Here is a 25,564-nt window from a genome sequence, read left to right on the forward strand (position 1 = left end):
GCTCATAGCACACATAAAGGATGGAGTCCCTTGAGCTTTGTCCTTACAGTGTGAATGGAAGAACATTAATGACCCTCTCTCTTGAGCAGCACAATGGTGCAGATGAGGAGATGAAAGGCATGCCCTGGAATGTGGATAAGGATGTCAGTAAATTCTCCTCTTCCTCTGAGAGATCTGATCCTCTGTGCACGCATTCCACCACTGGGGATGCCAAAACAGTGAGCAGTCAGCTCATAGCCTGCATCTCAGAGGCTCAACACAAAGTGAAGTACAATTGCTTTGCCCAATATGGTAAAAACATATGGCTCAAATTGTGCAACACCTCAGGAAAGAATGAAGAGACCTCAAAGTGGTCATCTTCAAGATGTCTGTGGCGAGTGGGGTTTCCTCGCAACATAGAAGACAGTACTTTAGCTGTCCTGGCACACAGTCAAAGCTCTTTTCAAAGCCTAACCTTGCAGAGATTTTCTTAGTGAATGCTTGGTTAGAGAGCATTCTGGTGCTTACCATGACAGCTAGGGGAGAGCCACAAAGTTTACCTAAATCACTTTGCCCTTTTCTGAGTAAAATGCAACAACCAGTCTTAAAGCCGCTGGGCTGCTGTCTTGCATGCATGTGGCTTTGAGAAGGAAAGAATGTAATTTGCATCTGTTGGTCTATATGAAACTCTGAAACATCTTCAGTAAGAATTCAGTAAGTGTCCTTAAAAAAAGGAAGTTCTCTGAGTGAGGTCATGTATGAAGGGTTTACCACCAAGAATCTTCATTCTTCTCCCTCTTGAGATAGCAGCAATGAAAAATACATATTCTCCGCTCACACATACAGCACAGATCATACTGTACGTGATCCACAGGAGACCTCAACGGGGGTCCCAAGTTGAACTCTTCAAGGACTGTATTACTATGTGAGAGCAGAGGGGAAAGAAAAAAGAAAAAAAGTAAGGAAGGAAGAGAAAAAGAATCTGGGCTCACCGCTCTCCTAGTACTGGGTGATGGTTAAGAATCATTATAAGATTTTTATTAGTTACTATGAAAACCTTAACTAAACAAACTCACTCTTAGAAAGGATTTCCTCCTGGAATTCCAGGAGACAGCCCAACTGCAGGGTACTGAAATCTCCTGCAACAGACTGACAAGCATCTGCACTTCCTACCTGCACCCTTCAGCTAGCAGCCACCCCGTGTCGTCCGTCACCATAGCAAAGATGCAAACATTACTACATTTCAGGATGTACAATGTGAGCAAAGATCACTGCTTGCTAGGAGATGCTGCTGGTGCTGTCGCTGAGGTGCCACCATTTTACCTGCAGCTCCTCCACAGCCACCTGCAGTTCTCAGGGTACCTCCATGCAGCAGCTGCCTTGCTGGCCACTGTTTGCCTGTTGCTGTGTCAACTTCAGGCACTCTGTCCCCAGGATAAGTACCATTTTCTGGAACCTACTCACACTGGTGCCTGTGACACACAAACACTCGTAGTGGAGTATTCAGATGGAATTCAGAGAACTAAACACTGCTGAGCATGTTAAGAAGCCTCTCTAACTCATCTTCCTTTTTCTTTTTTTTTTTTTCTCCAATTCACTCTATAGGAAGTATTTTACAATAAGCAACAAATACACATGAGCATTTACTAGTTGGTAGCTCAGCGCAAACACATATAAAAACGGAAAAGAGTAGAAATGATCAGTCTACATTTTTACAAATTGATCCCCCAAAAATAACTGTGCTACTTTTAGCAACAATGAAATCATAGAATCTTCTAGGTTGGCAAAGACCTTCAAGATCATCACGTCCAACCATCAACCTGGCCTACCAAGTCCTACCACTAATACATGTCCCTTTGTGTCACATCCACACGTCTATTAAACATCCCTGGAGTTTCCAGGGACTCCACCACTTTTCTGGGCAGCCCGCTACAATGCTCTGCTACCCTTTCTGTGAAGAAATTATTCCTAACATCCAAACTAAACCTCTCCTGGTGCAACTTGAGACCATTTCTTATGTCTTATCACTTGTCACCTGAGAAAAGAGAATACCCTCCTTGCTGCAACCTTTCTTTTGCAGAGAGCGATGAAGTCTCCCGTCAGCCTCCTCTTATCCGAACTAAACCACCCCAATTCCCTCAGTCACTCCTCAGTTGTCCTATATGACCCATGTGATGGCACTCAAGATGATCTGCACCACGACCTTCCCTGGTAATAAGGTCGGACTGACAGGCGTAGTTTCCACGATCCTCTTTCCTGCCCTTACTGCAGATTGGAGTCCCATTCCCTAACTTCCAGCCAACTGGGACCTCCCCAGTTCACTAGCGCTGCTGGCAAGTTACTCAAAGTGGCTCTTAAAAGACAGCACCTCATAACTGAGGGCTAATTCACCAATACTGAGCAAGGCAAAAAAAGACCTGGTAGTAGTTAATGGTAAGAACTGGGAAACTACCCAGCAAACAAGCCTTACAGCTGATGATGTACAGCACTAGGTTCTCCCCACAGACTGTGAAGCCAGCTAGTCTGCCTCCATGTTTGTCTTGCAGCTCTATTCACTAACATCACCCAGAAATTTTGGAATATACTCAACAGATTACAAACTCCCTTTATCCCAAATTAGCTTTCCTAATGCAGGAAGAGGGTAGAGAAAGTTACATTAAAAGGAATGCATGCACTCCGTAGTATGCAAGAAAAAGCCTGTGGTATTAACAGACAGTATCAGAGGAAGATAAGTAATAACGTTTGTCTTGGTGCTGTAGTCATGACACTAAAATGCTAGATAAGAGAGAAAAAATATCATTTGAAAAGACCTAATACTAAGGTAAGTAATCTGTAATGCAGAATTACTTAGTTTTTTGACAATGATGGTCTCATTTTCCTAACTTTTTAAATGTATTTTTTCTTAATAGAAGCCTGATGTGAAATAAACAAACCAAACAAAACAAAAAAACATGTCAGACACAATCCACTTCTGTGAACACGTGAACTCCATTCAAGACAATTTACTAAGGTAAAATCCTCACTTCAGAGCTTGCCTTCAAATCTTCTGTAAAGGTCTGAGAAATAGGTTTTCATGTACACAAGATACTAATTTCTTTATGAAAACATCTCAAAGCACAAAGAAAATAAATGGAGCAGACTACAGAGCTTCTGCTAAATCTACAAAATTTATTCCAGAAGCACAGTAGGATGTTTGAACTTTGCAATCATTTCATTTGCTGCATTACATTCATTTCAATAGTGTCATAACTGTCTGGTTTTCAAAATCCTGAAATATTTGAATGGTGACTATATTAAAAAAGTAGTTAATTGCAGTCAGCGAAGATACACAGCAGTACCATAGCCTGCCAAGTAAGCCAACGCACCGATGTAAACTTTAAATTTTGGCCGAAAGAACAGATTCTTTAAAAAAACTGTCTCCGTTTCTAGCACCTTCACTGACTTTATTAGTGGCTGGTGGCTAGTGAGGTTACCACGGATGCTGAGGTTAGAGGTGGAGTATCCACCACTAGCAGATTAAATGGAGCAGTATCACTTTTCAGCAGTAATGAGCAATCAGATAGACTCAACTAGCTTTTGAAACTTCACCCAGAGTCTCCCACTGTTACTTGTAACTAGTAATTTAATTTAAACAATAAAATAATGAGAAGATAAATATACAATAGTATACATCACAGTCAGACCCTGAAGTTCTAGAAGTGCTGATAAATATACGTATTAGTATAAACCTTATGGTATTTGGTGATAAAGTTTCTTTAAACCCTTACTTATTGAATTGAATGGTTAGATAACAATTTCAGATCTCTCAATGAAATACTTTCTTCCTGAAAAGACGAAAAATAAAACCAACCCTGTCACCCCCAGAAAATGCAGTCTCTGCAGGCTCCAACACTGAAAGACTATTTCATCGCCAAGCTCTTAAGTAAATTAACTCAATTCTGTAATTTTAACATATTTACCCTAATCTCAGTATACTTTCAAGGCAGACTTTGGGGGTCATAAGATAACACAGTACAGAAATCTTGCAGTCTGAATTCCTATTGAATGACCAGAATCTAAGAAGAATCAGTCTTTCAAGAGAAAATCTATATGCAAAATAAATAAATAAAACATTAATCTTCAAATTCAGAAAACTGAGATTTGATTTGCCCTACCATATTTATTTCTACCAGACAGTGCTCCCCTAACGCACTATGGACATTTTATTGTTTCAGCTAAATTTTGACTATTTTCAATAAGAGCAAATGTATTAGTGACTAGCTGTTCATCTCTTTGAATTTATATATAAATAGATACAATTCTACATTCTGCAACATATAAAGAAGGAAAATGATATATTTGCAAATTATATTAAGAGTTTTACTACCTGAGAGAATCCCTACTGTGGCACACACACACACAGATGTAAAATCACCTACGGAAAGTTCAAAGTCCAATCTTCACCTTAAAAAAGAAAAACTGCCTACTGTGTTATCGCTAGTACATAGCAATAGTCTTCCTCTCTCTTCTTCCATTTCTGCTAATAATTTGGGTAGAGATGAAAAGGGACCACATCTTGACTACACCTGTAGATCCCACATTATCAATATTAACAAATACAATGAAGTTCAAAGATGTTCCTCAAATTCCAAGACCTATAATCCTTACTAATCATACGGCTTAGTGACCTGGGACTGGGCTATAAGAGAAAATGGAATTTGTTAGAAGGGAGACCATTTGGGATGAAGGCAGATATATAGGCAATCTTCCAGTCTTGCTGGAAAAGGCCTGTTTTCCAGTTGCAGTGTTACACCATTTGGGGGGTTTCTGTAAGAGTAAAAAATCCTGAGAAACACCATTAGGACATAACTGGAAAATTATTTTAGGACATGACTGGAAATCCAGGTTTATCTCACTTCCCAAGCTACTAACTGCTCATTGCTTTGCAGTTGCTTGAACTTCTTAAGTTATTGTTGATAGAAATTTGATTTCTTAATCACAAGAAAAATATAAGAGTAAATTCTCTTTTCCACTTGGCGGACGTGCATCTCCTCTGCCTTACCCATTCTCTAATCCTGAATTAATAGAAGCATAACTAAGAAACAATGAATGTAACCCACAAACAGTTACTGCGTTGCACACCATCATGGAAAAATATTTAGAAATTGCAATTAACTAATCAGTTTGAAAAAGTAAATTAGTCATATGACATTAAACCAGGATGTGGTTTACTCCTGTGGTGAGAACAGATGTAATGAGCTTTTATTTCCAAAATTCATCATAAGTACCATCATAATTTAAATTCCAAGTATATAAGGAGATATTTCCAAAAATATCCAGGGTATATAGCTTGTTTTAGCATTTTTTTTTTCCTGTTAAAAGCATGTCAGAATCCTGTTGTATTTACAACATGATGCAATAAAAACAAAACTTAAGAAGCACTTTGTTATCCACAGCCATTTTGTGAGACAGCTGTACACAGAAAAGCAGCAATGGTTTTACACATCGCCATTGTGTGGGCCTGTTGTTACAAAATCATGATAATTGCTTTGGTTTGCAGTGTTTACATGTTTGAAAACTATAGGTTTAAGTTACTTTGACTTTTGCTGATGACTTAAGGAAACTAAGCATGTATCCTCTTGCTTTTTAACCATGATGTGATACATCATGGTTAAATGACATTACGCCATTACGCTGGCTGTGTCTACACCAGCAACTTGGAGAACCAAATACTTGTTCCAAATTTCACATCAGCTTCGTTGTTACCTCAACTGACCAGTCCTTGAAAAGCTTTTGGGGCAAAAAGGTAGGTTCCTTTGTAGATTAACTTACTACGAACAGATCTGTAAACGATTTTGTTTATTCTCCCCTGTTCACTGGCTACCCTACAAGGCACAGAAAGTCTTTTCACGCCACGCTGTCAGGAGATCCCAGGAGAAACCCACCAAACTCACAAGACTCCCCCAGCATTACACACCAAGCATGACAGGGCTCTGCTCCTTGGCTATGTACACACCTGTATTTTTCTCACAGCTTCATAATTTTCACTTCTAAAAACCTTGTCTGCATTTCATACTCCTTTACCCTCTTCTGATCAATCTCATCTTTATTTTTCCAGACCCTAACCTTCTCCTTTTTTAAAAAAAATAAAATAAATAAAAATCTAATATCTTTATCCCCCTTTACATTTGTAATGACCATGCCCTAGGACAGTTCTTCAGAGATGGAGCCTGCTCATTTCTTCAGTCCTGGTTTAAAGATAATTCCTTCTTCACAGATACTCTCCTCAGACACCCATCGGGCCATTGGCTGGTGCCGCTCTTGCAGGAAGAGGCCAAGGAGGTGGACCAGGACCTTCCGACATGCAGAAATGTTGACTTCCTCGTGTCAAAGTACCTTATTCATGGTACTGCAGGTCACTTGAGACACACAACAGGGCATTCTTCTCACACTAAAACCCTTGAGATTTGGCCAAAAAAAAAAAAAAATCCCGAAGATTTGGTAAACAGCATAGCAAACTACAATCTATGTCAACCTTTGATCTTCCTAAGACCAGTCCAGGTGGAAACACTCCCCTCAGCCTCTTGCACAATTATTTGCACAACACACCCCAGCAACAGCTTCCCACGTGGGGCACTACACGAAGACTATGGCAACCACAGGCATGCTCCACATCCACTTGGCAGGCACAAGGCATGCGGCTGTGCCATTCCTACGTCCGGGTAAGATCCGATAAAGATACCTCAGAGCGGGTACGTTCTGCACAGCACACAGGTAAGCAGGAATGATTTTATTTCACACCTCTCAGAGCATGGCCAAAGCATAAACTTTAGTTAAGCTGTGGAAGTCACGGTCTGATTTTCAGTAAACTACACGTTCTGACTTCATTCAAACATCAGAGTTCATGCCTGGTCTCAAAGGACTGCATCACAAACCCCATTTCTGAAAAGAAGCCATACTTGGCTCCAGAAGCCACTGATCCACGTGACAGAAGTCTGCTGAGTGGGAAAGCCCCTGTTTGTTTCTAAGTGTCTCCCATCCCATGGTAAAACAAACGCTTTTGGGGAGTCTGACAAACAGGAAATGTATTTGAGTCCTTCCACGTTAACCCAGAGGCCTGCCCTCTTCCTCCTAGCAACACACAAACACTCTTGACAAAACTGGTGTCTTTGCTGAAGTTATTTTAAGAGAATTAAGATGCTTTATAGTAATCTGTTCAAAATACAACTTCAAAGAACAAGGATCTGTTCCTACAAACATGTCTGAATTTTGTGAAAATGACAGCAACTATCAAATAAATTCAAGGTATTGCTAACAAAGACTCCCTTCATTTTTAAGTCTTAAGAGAAAAAGACTTCTCTGATCCTGTTTTTGTTACATTATTAGTTACCAAGACTTCTGGTTAACGGCTATTCAACTCTTTTCAAGATAAAAATGAGTTTGTAAGGAGTTTCAATTAGTGTTTCTCTCTCTAAATAAAAAGTGACTGCATTAATCGAACACATTTGTAATATACATCAGCATTCAATTTAACTTGACTTGAACATACTAGGAAGGACAATTTATTCCTGAACTTCAAAGGCCACAGTTTGCATGTTAATGACTTTTGTGAACCACAATTGATTTATTTTAAAAGAAAAACAATTGCAGTCATTTATCTATAGCAATGATTCACTAAAAATTTGTTATCCAATGTGCTTAAAGCAAAATTCTCAGAATAAGCACTGCCTAAGCAATACTTATCTAATAATTCCAAGTCTAAAAAAAAAAAACTGAACTAATTACTTACAAGGGAAATTTTGACGATAATGAGGTCACAGAATCCGGCCTGTGCTTGACATATCCATGCTTATTTATACACTTTTAACAAAAGAGACAAGAACACTTCCCCATTTGGAACTTCTTGCCAAATACTATTGTTCCTGGAAAGCTGCCAGAGCGACCATGCGGTGGTTAAGACCCACAAACCACATCCCCAAATCTGACACACAACAGAGTATATGAAATACACTTTTGCAGGTGTTTTGGTCCACAGCTGCATTTTGGGTATTGTGAAACACAAAGGTTGACTTTGAGAAATCCGAGTTACTTTGCACTGCTACCTTTGATACACTGAATATACTTTGCACAGTAACATTTCACTACGAATTCTGATAGCAGAGGAGAAAATGAGAAACCTCCTATTCCTTAGTTAAATTAAATGTAAAAACTGGCTGAAAATCTAAAGGGTTAAAAAAAAAAAAAATCAATCTGGAATGCCTTTGTTGCAATGTTGCAAAGAAACTTTTTGTTTGTTCTGTAAAGTATCACTGCACAAATACAAACTAGCTTGTATACTTCTAGATGGGAGAGTAGAGTAACCTAACCTGTTCAGCTTTTATTTTAACAGAAAACAAGCAGCTGCCATTGCTGTGCTCTGGTTTCATTACAGAAATGGAGAATGCCAAGTGAAGACAAAACCACCGTATTCCAAAGAACAAGACTTTGGAACAAAAGAAAAACACACCGTAATATAAGAGTCTTCTTCCTTCAGCTGTACGTCAATAACTTCTACTGTACACAAGCATACACACATACACAGCAATTTTGTCACGTACTCCCAACCCCACCCCTAAATTACGGAAAATTTAAATAGTATTTAAACGTAAAGTCAGAAAAACATATACATCTCTCAATCCTTAAGATACCCAGAGCTGAACAAATCCAAAAGAAAAAGAAAACAAAAACCAGGCCTGCACAGAGCAACCAGCTGCAGAGGCTTACCAACATTCAGGCAGAAATCTTTGAAGAATATGAAAACGTTTAAAACATCAGCTCAGTTTTCTGGTTATCATGAAAAGGAATAGTTACCCGAAATTTAACCTTGTTATGATGATCTGTGGGGGTTGAATGTCACCAAATTTAGAAAAAAAAATCTGGTTATCATTCCTATAATAAAAAAATACTATATTATATGTAATGTAAAGACTTGAAAACAACACATATGCATTCAAATGTATTTATTTAATTACACTGTGATGCAAATAAGTTAGGTCCATATAAACTCCATTTTGTTGTATGTACAACCTATGTCTTTAGCAAGCTGACTGAGCCAGCTGGTGTAAGTGTCCGCCTCATCCTCTGGAACATACACATCTTCAGACCCTTTCTCTGTCCATCGTCTGGTTCTAGAGCAGGACAGCCACATCTTTCATCCCCAAAGCAGACTGAAAGGGGGAAATGAAGGTCAGATTCACAGTATGTGTTTGTTTTTAAATGGATTTTTCAAAAGCACAAGTCAGAAGAAACAGCCCTATAAAAGTACAGAATAAACACTACCCATAAAGAACAGTGAAATAAAGCTACCTTTAAAATAAAATCTAAGCCTACGGAGCATGAACATGTGCCCAGAAAAATGAGCATCTGTAAGCTTTGGAGTAAAACCAAACACATGCTTCTGGTATCTGTATATCCTGTTATACTACCTTTATGTTGTGCAGACATATGCAATAAACCAAAGAAAAAAAAAGTCTCAAGACACTAGTGAAACTAAACAGAAATACTGCCAGAAAAAAAAATACTTCAGCAACTTAGTTCTTAAGACAATAGGATATTTTACTGAAACTGTAACATCCCTGAAAATGGAATTTCTATGGTTAATATATGACCTTGCAAACAATACACACCAATCAATTATTTGTTTTAGCAGCATCTCTGGTTCTGTACAGCAAACAAAGCTATTTCAAGAACAGTAAGAGTAACACTTCCTTCATAACCTTAATTTTAGTAGTTTGAGCCATGGAAACTCTCCAATAAAATTCAAATATCACAAGAATTCAAGTATTATTAATGCCAGGATGTTGCAGCAATAACAAATAGCCCCACAACAAACAGGCAATGAGAGCCTATGTACTTTGATTCATTACAGTGATTAATATTAAAGGATATATCCCTTTATTTAATGCAGCTTTTACACAGTTTACCACCCTACTTGCAAAGAGGGAAGGAGACTGGGTTTTATTTTAAACTCATGTTAGAAAGCTAAGTAGTTATTCCTAGGTGCAGAAAGAAACTTGCACAAACTACCCTTAGAACAGATTAGAAGGGCAGCTTCCACTCAAAAGGTACAGGAAGTTCCATATATTAAAAACTGCATAAGATTAAGAGCAAAATACTAAGGCCCTTCTAAGAATTTGGTTTGCTGTCTGTTCTGGTTTAGATTTCTAGGCAAAAAAGAACTGTGACCAGCTCTGTTATCACCCCAAACAATTAAAAACTATGGATTAAAGCAACTTTCACAGCTCTTGCTGTCCAGCATGAACAGAGATGACAATTAAAACCCTGATCATCTACAGTGTTTTTTTTAATGTACATTTGGACCTGATACATACCTCCAGATTGTCGGCTCGGGCATTCCAGGATCTGCACCCCTCTTAAAACCTGAAGTGAAACATACATTACACAAACATTCATATGTATGTGCAGATTTTTACACAGCTAAAACAGCATCAAATCATTCCAGCCCATTAAATTGCAATAAAAAGAACAGGGAGCTGTGATTCATGAAGACATAGACTCACCTCAACAAAGGGTTACAAAATAGTCAAAATAAATAGACTTGGGTGTATTTTCTTTATTATTATTACCTGCATCTCTCTCTGACTTAAAATTCAGGGTCAGCTGGCTATGTGAGATGGTGGAAATGATTACCCCAAACATCAAGGCACACGTGCATGCATACATGTATCCTGTCACGACTTTGACTGGGATGGAGGTGTTTTGGTTTTTTACATAATGGCTTGTACGATGCTGTGCTTTGGATTTTTGATGAAACTAGAAGTGATAACACCAACATTTTAGTTGCTGCAAAGCAGTGCTCATGCAGAGCCAAGGACTGTTTAACTTCTCACACTGCCTAGCCAGCGAGCAGGCTGGGGGTGCAGCAGGAGTTGGGATGGGACACAGCCAGGACAGCTGGCCCAGGCTGGCCAGAGGGACATCCCACACCATATGGCTCAGCAATAACAGCTGGGGGAAATGAACAGGAAGGAGGGGATGTTCGGAGTGATGGCGTTTGTCTTCCCAAGAAACCATTACGTGTGATGGGCCATGCTTTCCTGAGGATGCCTGGATGCCTGCCTGCTGGAGGGAAGCAGCAAATAGATTCTTTGGTTTGCTTTTGTCTTAACCCACAAGTTCTTGCACTTTTCCCTTTCTGATTCTCTCCCCCACCCCACCTGGGGAGAGTGAGCAAGTGGCTGGGTGGGAACATAACCGTAACAACCCCCACATGCAGATTTTAGGTGTTATTATGAAAGCAACCTGGTCAAACAGCATCAACAGTGACACCTGTAACTGGTATAAGGGCTTGAGGAGATGTCCTGTGACAGCACCTGAACTTACAGCAATATTTCAATAATAGCTCATTGAATTGAAGATTAGAGAATTCTAAATCTTAAACCAACTAAACTTAAAACCATTTTGGGGGAAGGGGGTGGTTAATTACAGAGAGTTCGTCCCCAGCTAATGACTCAGATACCAATTCACTAAAGCAAGTGTACACTAGAGAAGCGATTCAAGGTACAGTTTACTAAATAGCTTTAACTCTTGGACTGTAAACTAAGTCCTGAAACAGAAGCATAAAAGACACGCATTGTTCAACAACATGCTTACTATGTTTACTGTATAGAAATTGATGTTATATGGAAAAAACATATTTACAGACTATAACTAATCAGTGACAACTTTCCTGAAACACAGGCCATGAAGGTTAATGGAAAAACTCACATTAACTTCATGGACACTGGGTCAGCCCTTTGAAGATAACCTTGTCTGATTTGAGGCTGTTAAACATTCTGACCTATTTTCTTTCACTGCCATACTTTCCAGGAGAAGTGATTTAAAATTCATGAAATCGTATTAGCAGTCGAACTATGTGTGTGAAACAGATTTAGCTAATGTTTCTGGTTTTTCTTTTTGTTTGTTTTGTGGTTTGTTTTTTGTTTTTTTTTGTTTGTTTGTTTGTTTTTCCCCTAGTACTTTTAAATAAGCAAGCCAATTCAACAAAACTACTGGTCTAATTCACGTAAGAGGGGCAGCCACTTCAAAACAAACATTAAAAACAAACAAGCAACAAAAAATACAACCTGACCAATGACCTGGAATTGCACATCTCAGACTCCCTTGTACTTATTCTGAACATCCTATCCTGACCTAGGTCTTCCACAGAAAATTAAAACAAATAGCTGAAAATTTCATTGCCTGTGTTTAGTTTAGCCTGCGTTTCATATACATGGGTCAATACCAAATTTGCCTCGAAGCAGTGACACCAAGCACAGTGTAGCCCCTTGCCCGTGTAATTGCTGTACAAAAGAGGTTCCCCCAGTTCTACAGAATCTGAGTGGCTGCCACCCCCAAGTGTCTGTGGGGGACAAGGGTGGCACCTGCTTACACTTCATGTCCTTTTATTAATTACAGCAGGCAAACTTGTAAGAAGACAATATAGATGTGGAACAGCATATTTATCGCTTGCAGGTAAGAAATTAAACAACTACAGATTTGTTTCTTAGGGTTACGTAACAGAAATATACCAAGCGCCCTGACAGCCCTGCCCATGGCGGGGGTTGGCACTAGGTGGTCTTTAAGGTCCCTTCCATAGCTTCCATTCTGTGGTATCGGTACAGCTGCAAACACAGCCAGATGGCTTTATTTAAGGTGCTTAAGGTATATGCTTTCCTCAGAGCTAAGAGTGATTCTCTCAGATACTGTCGTAAAAGCGAAACCAACTGCAAACCTCAGCAGGAACAGAAGTAGGTCGCAAAGCACTGCTGCAATCCCACCCCCAAATAACCAATTTGGAAATAATCGGTAAACTAAGAACGAAAACGTAATTAAACTTTAACCTGGCTCTGCCAAATGGTTTTACTCGTTGTGTTCGAAGCGACCCCTTTTATTTCTGGTTGTTCGAGCATGTGTGTAACTGATTATCTATTAAGTGCCTCGGCCCTTTAAATTGGGTTTAGATTTTATGTATTTTTACGTGTTATATTAATTCCCCTGGATTAAAAGCCACTCAGCTCTGCCTGCAAACACGCACAGCCCGGCTGTAAGCGTGTTGGCGCTCAAGGTGAAGATGTCTGCCTGCCTCGGCCGCCTCTCCCAGAAGGCCCCACACATTTTAGGGCACGAAGCCTCCTCCCCAGCCGTGCCTGGTGGCTTCCCTGGGACCTTTTAGAGAGAGCAGCGAGCAGGAGCCCCGGCCCCACCGCACACACAGGCTTCTAAGCAGCCCCTGCCCTTCAGCCACCCCCACCGGCGGCACCACCGCGGGGCCCCGCACCCACACACCCCAAAAGCCGCACGGGGGCTGAGCCGAGCGGCTCGGGGAGGCTGCAGCCTCCCGCACACCCAGCCTCAAACAGGGGGGTCCCCAGCCCCCTGCCCGTCCCCCCCCGAGCCCCCCAAGCAGGCGGGGGCCGCCCAAGGGAGGCCCCCGCTCGGTCGCCGGGCGGCGGAGGTCCGCGCCCCCGCCGCCACTGACCTAGGTAGAGCACGACGGGGATGAAGCCCCAGCGGATGGCGAACTGGCCGCCCTTGAAGAGCTGCTGCAGCCGCTGCTTGGCCTCCTTGCTCAGCTTCGGCATGCCGGCGGCGGGGGAGAGGGAGGAGGAGGAGGAGGAGGAGGAGCCGGGTCGCGATCGTCACTCGGCGCCGCCGGGGAGGCCGGGAAGGGGGAGGCTCGGCCCGCCCCGGCCTGCAGCGGGGGCCCCTCTGGCCGGCGAGGGGGTGAGGAGAGCTGTAGGTGGCTATTTTATTTATTTATCTATTTATTTTATTCCCGCAGCGCTCAGGTTTGTGCTCCGTGGAGGCTGGGAGGTGGCGTCTGGTCAGGGAGACGTGAAGGGGGCTGCCCGCCCCGCCCCGTCCCGCTGCGGGGACACCTGGGGGCTGCAAGGTCGGCGAGGGTGATCGGGGAGAAGTGGTGTGCTTCTAGACCTAATTCTTAAAAAACGCCAGTACGGAGCTCACGGCTTGTTGTCCTCGCGCACTCAGAGCCTGGGTAAGCAGTGAGGCACTTTTTGAGCGGGTCTGGTCTCTGCAAGACTTTGTCGCACTGCCTTAACCCCCAGGGTGCTCTCAGCTCGACCCCGCTGCCTGTGGGACATCTCACTGCGTGGTGTTGGTGCCTGCAAGCTCGGTCACGGCCGTGCTGCTTTCATTCCTGCTCGAGCAGTCCACTAAGTTTTGCTGCAATGCCACATCCAGGCCTGCGTGCTCCTAATATCGCTGACGTGGCAGCGGTATTGACACTGGCAGTCTGTATCGACTGCTGTGTCAAACTCCTGCCGTAGTTTGGAGGGGATTTAATTGCATATAGAAGCTGTGGGGGGGAGAAATTCACCAAGTTGCTGCTTGTGGTAGACCAGAAGTCTATTCAGTTTTGTTCAGCATCGTGGTTTACAGTAGTAGTTTACCTAGGCAATAATTTCTAGTTCTGTGGCCCACTTGTCACCTTAGGAACAACTAAAGGACAGTGCTTTTAGATGAAAAAAAAATTAACTCCAGAGCTATAACATTTACACAAATAGCTTTTTCCACATTTCTCCTTCCAGTGCATGGCTGCATATTCCGCCCTTCAGAGACAACGAAGATACGAATTTGTAGCTCGCTCCTTGTTTCCCAGGTACGGACAGGTAGCAAGTTGCATCAGTGATCCTGGTGGCCCGCAGTCTGCGTTTCTGAATGTCTACTAACAGTCAAAATGTAGGGTATACAGGATTATTGTGGTGATGTAGTGAGAAACATACCCTCTGTGAAGTTGTAAATGCACAAACAGCCTGTCCTCATGAAAACCAGTGCATATGTGCTATGTTTTCATATGCATTAAACATGTGATGGATGACACCAGTAATTCTAGTCAAAATCTGTAATCTAGTAATTCTAGTAATTCTGTGGCTGATATATCTAATGATGTGTGGTAGGTAAAGCTCAGTTCATGAGTGGCTTCTTTATCAGCCAAATAGCTTATCCCTGAGGCTGCAGGCCATCATGAAGCTGCCCCTCAGCCTCCTTTTCTCTGGGTTGAACAAACCCAGTGACCTCAGCTGCTGCTCATGCATCTCACCCTTTAGACCCCTCACCATCTTTATAGCCCTCCTTTGGAAGCTCTCTAATAGTTTTATGTCCTTCTTATATTGTAGTGCCTAAAACTGAACACAGTTTTGCAAAACTGCACACAGGACTCAGCATCTTAACTTGTTCACACAGAATAACACATAATTTCTCCCTTTGCTGTCATTTCCATTCACCTATGCCTGCTCAGAAGCACGTAATGATAGATTTTTGTGCTTCCAAGAGAATGAACAGAAGGGATTCATTAAGTAATTGTACGTGCAGCCCTGTCAGCGAGTTACTTTTAAGATGTCCAGTACATCCAACAAATACTTTTAACATAACATCCTCAAGATGGTCAAGAGGGGCTGGAGCACCTCTCCTGTGAGGACAGGCTGAGGGAGTTTGGGTTGTTATTGGGGTTGTAGTAACACTTCTGTGAATGGTATTGGTTTTACTTGAATTATTTATTTTCTTTTGTCTGATAATCAGGACAAATGCACTTGAAATGGTGTGCCCAGGAAATCAGAGAAACAACAGCCATAAGTGTTGGGTGACAAAAGTAGTAATACTGTATTGAAAGCTTTTCATTACAGAAAAACCCTTTGAATTTCTTTTGTCATGTAGTTCATGGGACCAGCAACAACTGTAAAATATGAAATAAAGTTGCAGGGGTTTTAACTGGCACAAGAATGTGAATCTGTAATGGGGTTTGTTAGTTTGTTTTAATTTGATTAGTAGTAATTCTGTACGTGCTATGTTTTCATAGCAAAGAAATCACAGAATCACAGAATTGTCTAGGTTGGAAGAGACCTCAAGATCACCAAGTCCAACCTCTGACCTAACACTAACAAGTCCTCCACTAAACCATATCCCTAAGCTCTACATCTAAACGTCTTTTAAAGACCTCCAGGGATGGTGACTCCACCACTTCCCTGGGCAGCCTGTTCCAATGCCTAACAACCCTTTCGGTAAGAAGTTCTATACCACTGTAAACTGGCCTCATGCTTCCATTTTTAATGGGTGAGGGAGAGAACTGAAATTCTTGCGGACAAGTCTGAATCATTTAAACTTCAGTCTCTGGTTCAGGGAAATAATGGCACTTGGGTGGCTTTAGCCATTTTTGTTGCCTGGTACAAGGGGTACATTTCAGGCTAAAGAATTCCAGACCTCTGAAGTTTTATCTCAACACAGCACAAATCCATGCAACAGCGTATGCAATCCAGAAGGCTGGAGAATGAAACAAAATGAAGTAACCTGTTAAGGCCTTGAGACAAATTACTGTAAACTCTACAATGGAAATCCCTGTGTACCTCCATTATGCAATTACCACTTTTACTTCTGAGATTTCCTCTTCCATTTACTGTGAAGAAACTGGATTAAATTAATCTGCTGGAAAACTGGAAAACAAAGTTAAAGTTTGGCTCTGTTTAGGAGGAACTTATATTTTGAAGACACTATGGTAGATATTCCATACTGTAAATCGTTATAAACAAACAATACAGGACATATTTAACAGATTTCCAATCCGGGGTGAATCTTTATGATGTCAGTGAAAAAGGGTAGCATATAATTCCTAGGCTTTATGTTTTACTTAATTATTATGATTAAACTTTCTATAGTGTCCTAGTAATGATCATCTTTTTTCTTCCATTCCATTTTAGTATTCCTATTCCGTTAGTTTAATAAATCCCAGCTACTCTGCAGTACCACTGCTCTAGGAAATGCTGCTTGTCAGTTTGTAGAAACCACATTTCACAGAAACAAATAGAAATGGAAAGCACTACAGTCAAAATAAAAAAATAAAAATACTAAGGCTGTGTGATTATGCCATTTGGGAAATGTCAGAACTCTAAAACGTCTCTTTTTCTCTTGATTGTTGTAAGAGCAAAATCACTTGGGGTTTAATACATTTGGGCTTTTGCAGTTAGCGTGTTTTCAAAACGTTGAATTACAGAGCAGTGACACATCAATTTTTTCTGTCCAGATTACTGTCTCTTTCATATGAATTTCTGTGTGAAATACATATACATTGGCTGTACTCTAGCCTCTATATAATATTGGATATTTCTAAAAACAATTATTGTCAGATGGGTGTCCAGAAAATGAGTAAAGTGTGATCACTTTACTAGGTGAGTCTACAGTGGTAGTAACAAAAGGCAAAGTGTATTTTTTTTTATATATTTAATATAATTAACGTACTATTGATTTGTTAAAAAAAAAAAGATGGAGATGGGTGCAAGGCAATAATTGCGTTATTTTTCATTACAGCTCCTGAGGCCAGTGAAGGACAAACAGCAGTCTGAGGTGAGAGAGCATTCAACGAAACCTCATCAAATGCTTTCCGAGTTCTTTGAGAAAAAGTACAGTTGTGCTTAAAAATTAAATATTACGTGCTGCACACAACTTTCGTTTGAACCTGACCTTCCCATTCTCCCCATCTTCACTTAATAATGACAATCAGTGGTTACAATAAAGATACTGCTACTTTCTACTGTAAGTAGTTACCCTAAAAATATAAGAGTTATGTGGATGTTTTTATGATTGTAGTACTTGGCCAGAGATGAAAACAATCATCTGACTGCTTGCATAGCTGCAGCAATATGCAGAAGTCTGATGAATTAAAGGATTTTCTGAGGCCAAAACTAATATCTATGTTCACTCATTCTTGTTTGTTTTTTTTGTTTTGTTTTGTTTTGTTGTTGTTGTTGTTTGCTTGTTTAGGTTTTTGGGATTTGTTTTTGTTTGTTTGTTTTTTTAGTTAAGCTTTTTTCTTTTTTTTTAAAGCATCTGGGCAGTAAAGGTTTCACTAATTTTAGAACAATTTTCTTCTAAAGATACTGGAATGTATACTTTTTGCTTGTCCACAATTCAAAACTAAATTTTTGATGCTGAAGAATATGTTATTGTAACAGCACATGCCCCCAAAGGTTTTACAGGATTTAAAAGATGCTTGTTTTAGGCAGATTTTTACTGAAAGACATGATGAGGAAAACAGTAATTATATTTGGATTTGCAAAACAGTCTTTGCTCTTAGTATACTTGTTTTTATATCAGTTCTGGTCTTAGTATCTGAGTACATTGTATTAAGGTTAGGCAACCTTAAAACAACTGAGAATATAAGTCTTTGCTATCAGTTGGCAGCATTGCATATGAAAATGAAATATTTCTCTTTGGTACAGAACATGGAATTGGAGCATTAGAAAAATAGACTTTTAATTAAAATTCATGTATAACTTCCTTTCTTCAGAATGGTTCTAATTGTATTTACTTAACATCCATCTACAGAAGAACATATATGCTGCTGAAATAACTTTTTCTGACAATGAAATATTTGAAAATCATAACCAATCAATGCATAGCATTAGCTTCACTGATTTAAAATGGCGCTTTTGAATTCATTCGTTTTAATTCTACAAAAGCAATGTATACAACAACAACTAATTATCTCCTTTTTATAAGCAAAGAGAAGACAAATAGTAAAGCAAAAAGAAGCACCTTGGAGTTGAAACATTCCAGATGGATTTGGAAGAGTTCTGTGTGGATTTTCTGGTAGAATGTGAGTTTTTGTTATTTAATTTCAGTCATTGTTAAAAAAGCAATATTTTCAGTTACTGTTTATACCCATATGTATCCTTCTTCCTTTGATACTAAACAAGAACATGTTTGTTAAAATGAAAATTTAAACAAATAAATAAATTTGAATTTTATAAGCATAGCTTTAATTCTTAGTTCAAAGATATTCTAGGTGTTAGTGTTGTCATTATAATAATTTCTAACAACTCATGTAATGCAAATTAGAGGATGCAATTGCAGAAGAGTTCAGAGCATGATAGGTATGGTAAAAATCTGTGTATTTCTAGAATTTGAATAAGATTACCCAGTCAGCAAAGGAAATGTGTCAAGTACATACTAAATCTCTCCCGCTATATCTAAAAGTTGAACAGATTAGTAAATCAATATCTGCATTCAGTTTATCTATCTTGATTGTTCACTCTGGGTATATTCACTTCAGAAACTTAGAGAAAAACTTTTTGGCACATTTCAAATTCAGCATGGCCTAACTGTGATGTGAAGAGCAGTTCACACCCCTTCTTGCCAAGCTTCAGTGGGATACACTGCATGAGCTTCCTTCCGGAATGGTTATGTTCCAGAAGGAATATCAAGTTCCAGAACTTGAATTTAAACCAATATTAACAAGTGTCAGCATTTATGTCTGACTGTATTTTTCATGTTTCGGTAGTTCAGATTTCACTGACAATTGAGATATTCAGCACAGGGAGGATTAAAATCATTAAAGAAGTAATTAAGGTCTTTCATACATGCCCAAAGGTGATCCTAGAAAGTTCTTTTCTTCCTTTTCAGGTCGTATTTAGTGCTGTTAGGATTAAGTGAAGAGCACCTCATGCTTAAAGAAGTTTTCACCATTAAAACTTAATCTCTTAAAATGCTGTCCCTTTTGACTTTAATACTTCTTTTTAAGCTTTGTCTATTTTAGCATGATCATATTCCATATTTAACCCAGACAGATGATTTTAGATTTTCCTGATTTTAAACTATTGTCCAGCATCTTCTGTCTGTATTGACAGCCTAAGTCACATGTCTCTAAGTTTGTCTTTCACTGTCGCCCTTCGCTATTTCCTATAAAATGTTATATGAACTCCTAAAGTTTTTGTTTTGAATGACAACCATTTCAGTAAGAATTTTATCATATGCAGAGGACATTCAAGGAACTCTTGAGAGTTCCTTATGTTCTGCATTATAAAGTCTGTTAGACATACCTGACACAATCTGACCCTGACTTTCACACATTTGAAAGGCCCAGATAAAATTACATTTCTATAGTACTTTCATTCTTTTTTTTCAAGTGTACATTAAGTGTACATCTGAAGAAACTGCATTTTACTGCTCCATTTTGGGTTTAGGTAGCAACCACAAGAGATTAAATGCTGTTGAGTGTAATGAGGTGTGAAGATGACAAGATAAATGAACCAGAGGCGCCTCATCTTCCAACACACAGCGGTACAGGTTTTGTATTCCAGACACAAACATCACCTTGAAGTCGTACTAGATGAATCGCTGTAAGTATAACTGAGATAATTTTTGTTTGTTTGTTTGTTTTTCTCCGATTACCTTTGTGCTTTAAATATGGTCTTCCTGAGTTAAGCAATGACTTAATTGCCTGTGAGATTTGTCAGAAAGTTCTCTCTGAAATAAACACAGTACTAGAAGTTTTTCTTTCTTTTCACACATTGGGAGGAAGGACTGCTTCTAGTGACAGGGTACTAGACTAGAGTGATCCTGGTCTCTTAGGATGCTAGTACTTGACTGATACATAAAGCTCAGTATATTAGAATTGTTAACTGTACCATAGCAAAATATTTTTCTGTAGTTCTTCTAACAGTCCCTTTAAAACCATGTGCAGAATGTTACTTCCCATGTGAATATTAGTTCTGACAACTCTGGTATGGATGATATGTTGGTGGAAAATGTGAAGGACGGGAATCAGCCAGTGAGCCTAGATGGGACTTTAAAAAGATATTTACAAATTATTTAGCTACTATGAAAAAGAAAAGAGAAGCTGACTAAAGGTCTCAATTAATACATTGTATCAGCCTCTCTCAATTTAGTTCCTCTTCTTCGTTGCTTTAAGACAACATTGATCTAAAATTTATTAGCAGTGTTTCATTAACACCAGTGGAGGGCAGGCTTGAATTGGAAACTCTGCTTGCTACTTCAATTACTTGAACTTAAAATAACAGATAGTCCCTCGAGCTCAAAGCTGATGGAATTTCTCTACTATTCTAATTACTCTTCCGCTGGATAAAAGCTTCTTTACAATTGCTGTTTGACAAAATGAATGTTTTGCTGTGTTGGAGAAAGAATAGTGAATGTTTAAATAAAGATGATAATATGAAAGTGGATGAGTCAGTTTATTAGCAGCTGTGTGCTATTCATGGGGGAGAATCCATGCTGCTTAATAATTAATCACATATATCTTAAAACGGTTTTTAAAAACAAGTGAACATCAGTATCCCCGCTTTATAGATGAAGAAACTGAGGAATAGAGAGGTATCTTTGCAAATTATCAATTTAGGTGATCTGCAGAGGCAAGAACAAAATCCAGATTTCTGAGATCTAGTCCAGTGCTCAAGTATATCTTTTGCATAAATAAACTACGGTATGTCTAACAGCTACAAACATGGAACTGACTGCTTGCAGCCCAAATTGCTGAGGAGCTTACAATAATGAAATGGGCAGGTAACCTGACAGGCAATGCTGTTTCTCCTGTAGAGGCTGGGTCAGATCAGTTGGCTGAAGATCTGCACTAAAAATTGTATGTTATTAAAAGAAGTACTCTGCATGTTCTTGTATATTTGTCATTTTTTAAGTTAGATTGTACTCTCTCCAAGGAATGAAAAGCCTTTCTATGTAGACCTTAAAAGCCATTCCAGTCTGAGTATTAGACTGGAATGTATGGTTATGGAAATGTATGGTTAAAAAGTCAATTTGCATACAGGTGAAGGGTTAAGATACTAACTGATTGTTCCTCCATTCCTTTCATCTTTAATTATGAGGGTTTCAAATTATGAGCAAAACATGAGGCTTCCTATTAACTCACTGAGACCATCCTATTTACTGTACCTGTGGTCAGTAACATTCATGGGATTTGTGACTCATCATTAAGTGTTCTCCTTCATTAAGGCACTAAATTGAAAAGCTAAATATAGTTGCTATTTTTATTTGATTAAATATATGTATTCTACTTTTTATGCTGTCTTACGAGGTCATTACCCATTGTAACAGCTTTTAAAGTATTAAAACGCTCTGCATTTATTTATGCGTAAGCCTTAGCATAAATTGTTCTGTTTCTAGAAAAGACTGGAGGCATACTGTTATGAAGCCTCCCATGCCTAAGACTTGTGTAAGACATACCAGAGAACATTTGGTGCTGCATATTAAAAACTCCATGTGTAGAATGAGTGAGCACATTGCACAATGCATTTTTCCTTTTTTCTTATTGCTAGTTTGCAGTGGCCATCGTGTTGATGGTGTGAATTAGTCATTGGTTTATGACTCCAATGAAAAGGACCACGTTCAAAATCATAAGGTAGAATGTAAATGAGTGGGCACTTAGAGTTTGAACTCAAAAACTGGATAACCTATTACAGTGTTACTCATTTTTGGTTTATTTCCAGACAGATCTTGTTAAAATAAGAGTCAGAAATGTCTGGCAGTGATTTAAAGTACAATGTGGCAATTATCCCAAAAGTTATTACTGTACATTCAGGCAATGAATTTCAGGTTGATAATTTCTCTGTGTACTTTGTGTACCTCACAAAGAGTTGACATCTCCAAATATTCATAACTTTCCATAGCTCACAGAGGCCTGAAAATGCAATTCAAAAGTGAAGAAATTAATTTTCTCTTCTGCACAAGGTAAGCATCAACACTTTTCTATTTTTAAATGATTTTTATGTTTATGGCTTACAAGCTGTCTGACAAGAAAACTTCTCCTCTCAAAATGACTGCTAGTTGAAGGTGTTTACTTACAGACTAATTTTGCAGCAAATCAGTACCTGCTAGCACAAGAAAAAGGAAGAAAGCTAAGAAAGCTAATGGTTCAGTTGACTAAAACTGTTGCTTTAAGACATGTGTTTCCCACTGTGAGACTTCTTTATTCTTTAATTCATCCCTAATTTTAAATTGCTGCTTGTAAATTTCCAAAACAAAATGTTTCATACCCCCAGGGTAAATGTAATGATATGGGGAAGGATACATGTATTATACCATAGTTTAAGTCTAAAATTAAATCTTAATTCCAGTGAATTAAGACCAATGTCTTCCAGTATCTTTTAGATTTCCTGTATTTCAGCATGCAAAGGCTTTAGCTCTTTTGCTTAACAGTCTCAGTCTCTTGCAAAGCACTAAAATTCTCTTCATCTTCAGTGCAGAAGTACAATAAAATGGAGGAAGTAGCACATTCTGCAGTTGGAGAGCAAAGATGTGGGTTCATGGGAAGGACAGCGTCCAGATAAATCTAAGTCCATCTTCCTAGCTTGTAGTTGGTTTTGTTTACATTTTGCTCCATAAGAAAAACAGAAACTCTTATTGGTAAAATTTCCTTCAGATTACAACCAGAGATAAACCCATCCTGTACTCCTAAATTAAAGTTTTCTTGTCAGATAGCTTGTAAGCTATAAACATAAAAATGTACAAATAAAAAAGTGTTGATGAAGCAACTATTTGAAATAGGATGAATATGAAAATTAACATTGAAAATGCACTGAAGATGGGGAAAAATGAGAGGATAGTTCTACTGCACCACCTCTATCTGTTCAATACACTGAGCTAAAGGAGAATTTTACCTTGTTGTTGTTACCTGTGTGACTGATTACTTATTTCAGTTAAAACCATTAGTAGTTGTTAAGGGTAAACATGCTTGTGCTTTTGAGGGCATGGCAAGTGTTTCCTACTGAAAGCTTCACAGGTTTTCAGCTCCACTTCCATGTAACTTTTCTTATAGCAGTCTTCGGTGGTATATCTGTTTGTTTGTACTCAACTGTCCCTTTTATTTGTAATATATAACGTGTTCAAAAAGCTCATGATTTAGGAGTAGTTAAGATATTACTACCTCAGAACAATAAAATGTCATTGTTATGTACACTTGTGTTTGTTCTGCTGAGCAGGCCCATCTCAATTACAGAGGGAGCTGCAGATAATGCCAAATACCTGTTGTATTTGGAGCAGTGGCGATTGCTGTAGGCAGATTGACCAAACATTTCTGCTATATTCCTCTACGTAAGCGCTCAAGTGTCCTTCCCTCTTTCAGTAAATGCCTATGTTTATACTCACTGTCACAGGTAGCAGAGAATCACCCATTTATTCTTCGTGGAGAACTTTGTGGAGTCTACTACCTGTGAGCAGACTCTGCTTAAATTAGCTGGAACTCCTAATCACAAATCTCATTTTTCACATCCTTCAGCATCCAACAGTCTGCTGCAACTCCTGTTATACCTTCTGGGATTCTATGTATAGGAATTTCTTTTCTTCCCCAGGTGGCTCCAAGCCAGAAACATATCCATGTGCAGAAATGAGTCTGAATGTTGTTCACACCACTTTTTTTGTGTTTGTTTTTCTTAGTAGTTTCTACTCTTGAACTGGTCACCGAAATGCCAGTAAGCCTTGACATCCTTCTAGTAAGTAAGTACTGCAAAAGCCTTCCTCTCAGAGGACTAAACATTAGATGTTACCCGGGAGCCATCTGTATTTGAACTTAGTTATCACAAAAAGAGCTTACATGTTTGCTCTGACACAGTTATTTATTTATTATTTGGAATTTAGATTGGGCTTTTGCAGAAAGTAGGAAGGCTTTCCTACTTTCTGGGAAGTAGCTCACCAGCCAGTTGGCTTCTGCTGTCCCCAGGGCTAGCCATGAGCTGGCCTTTCCAGATGCTTGTTGACAGTCTTATGCTTGCAATTTTTGCCAGGCCAGTAACATGATCACTGCATAACAGCCTGCCTCACAGCAAGTCAAGGAAAAGAGGGCAGATGCTAGCAGGAATTGAGACTACTTGGAGATTGATGCCTGGCAATATTCACCAGAGGCCTGAGGAAGGTGAAGGCTTTCAGAGACCAGGGCTAAGCCCTGCGCTGGGTTTACGTGGCAAGGTTTTGGTAGTGTGGGGGCTGCAGGGGTGGCCTCTGCAAGGAGTGCAGGAGCTACCCCATGATAAGAGTTCAGGAAGGACGGCATCCTGTGGGAGGGACCCCACGTGGAGCAGGGTCAGAGAGTGAACATGAAGGAGCGTCGGAGATGAAGAGTCAGAGACTGAGCACAGCCCCCATTCCCTGTTCCCCTGTGCCACTCAGGGGGAGGACGTAGAGTAGGGTGGATGGGGGGGAGGAAGGTGGTTTTAGTTTGTTTTTACTTTGCACTGCTCTAGTCTGTTATCAATAGGAAATAAATTATATTAATCACCCTTACGCTGAGTCTGTTTTGCCTGTGATGTAATTGGTGAGTGAGCTCCCTGTCCTTATCTCAACCTATGAGCTTTTATTTTCCATTGTCTTTTCTTCCCCTGTCCTTTTGAAGAAGGGGAGTGAGAGCAGTGTGGTGGTGCTCAGCTGCCCATTGGTGTTAAACCACCACAACATGCAAATACTTTACAATTCCCATCACAAACTGGATTCTCTACCTGAGTAAAATATTCTAAATCTAGAGCAATCTCAAAATTGTCTTCTCTGGAGTACCTCAAGGCTTACAGAGATCAAGAACAGAGTTTCACTCTATATTTGTTCTCTTACAACTGATGTTAGAAGGCTTGCAAAGCTTTTGCCTTAGTATCTATTTGTCACACACTTTATCTCAAGTCATAAGGTGAGCATCTAGGAAAAGCCTAGTTTGCTAGGAACTACATCAGCCAGCTGATAAACAGTAAGAAGTTGGGGGTGAGGGGAGAAGTCATCTTCAAGGATGAAGAGTCTTAATTCAAACACTATTAAATTATACAGA

General features: G+C 39.6%; 1 protein-coding gene, 1 long non-coding RNA gene and 1 other non-coding gene across 13 annotated transcripts; 2 read left to right on the forward strand and 1 right to left on the reverse strand.

Annotated features, from left to right (window-relative positions):
• Positions 1-8,942: 8,942 nt before the first annotated feature.
• Positions 8,943-13,619, reverse strand: TOMM7 (translocase of outer mitochondrial membrane 7). The gene is made up of 3 exons (XM_068674168.1): positions 13,478-13,619; positions 10,329-10,377; positions 8,943-9,164 (listed from the first exon to the last, which is right to left on the reverse strand). The coding sequence occupies exons 1-3, from the start codon at positions 13,578-13,580 to the stop codon at positions 9,149-9,151; spliced, it is 168 nt and encodes a 55-aa protein (XP_068530269.1). The 5' UTR covers positions 13,581-13,619; the 3' UTR covers positions 8,943-9,148.
• A 20-nt stretch (positions 13,620-13,639) lies between these two features.
• Positions 13,640-25,035, forward strand: LOC137852434 (uncharacterized). 11 transcript variants are annotated; one of them, XR_011093829.1, is made up of 7 exons: positions 13,640-13,734; positions 14,550-14,620; positions 17,320-17,355; positions 18,511-18,607; positions 19,974-20,129; positions 22,428-22,488; positions 24,108-25,035. It is a non-coding gene; the product is annotated as an uncharacterized lncRNA (long non-coding RNA). The 11 variants fall into 11 exon arrangements; XR_011093830.1 differs by having other exon boundaries at positions 24,193-25,035; XR_011093828.1 differs by having other exon boundaries at positions 19,974-24,252; positions 24,540-25,035.
• LOC137852848 (small nucleolar RNA SNORD93) lies at positions 17,603-17,690 on the forward strand. Its single transcript, XR_011094075.1, has one exon. It is a non-coding gene; the product is annotated as a small nucleolar RNA SNORD93 (small nucleolar RNA).
• Positions 25,036-25,564: the final 529 nt, after the last annotated feature.

This window comes from Anas acuta, chromosome 2, assembly GCF_963932015.1.
Source record: "Anas acuta chromosome 2, bAnaAcu1.1, whole genome shotgun sequence".
Lineage (NCBI taxonomy): Eukaryota > Metazoa > Chordata > Aves > Anseriformes > Anatidae > Anas > Anas acuta.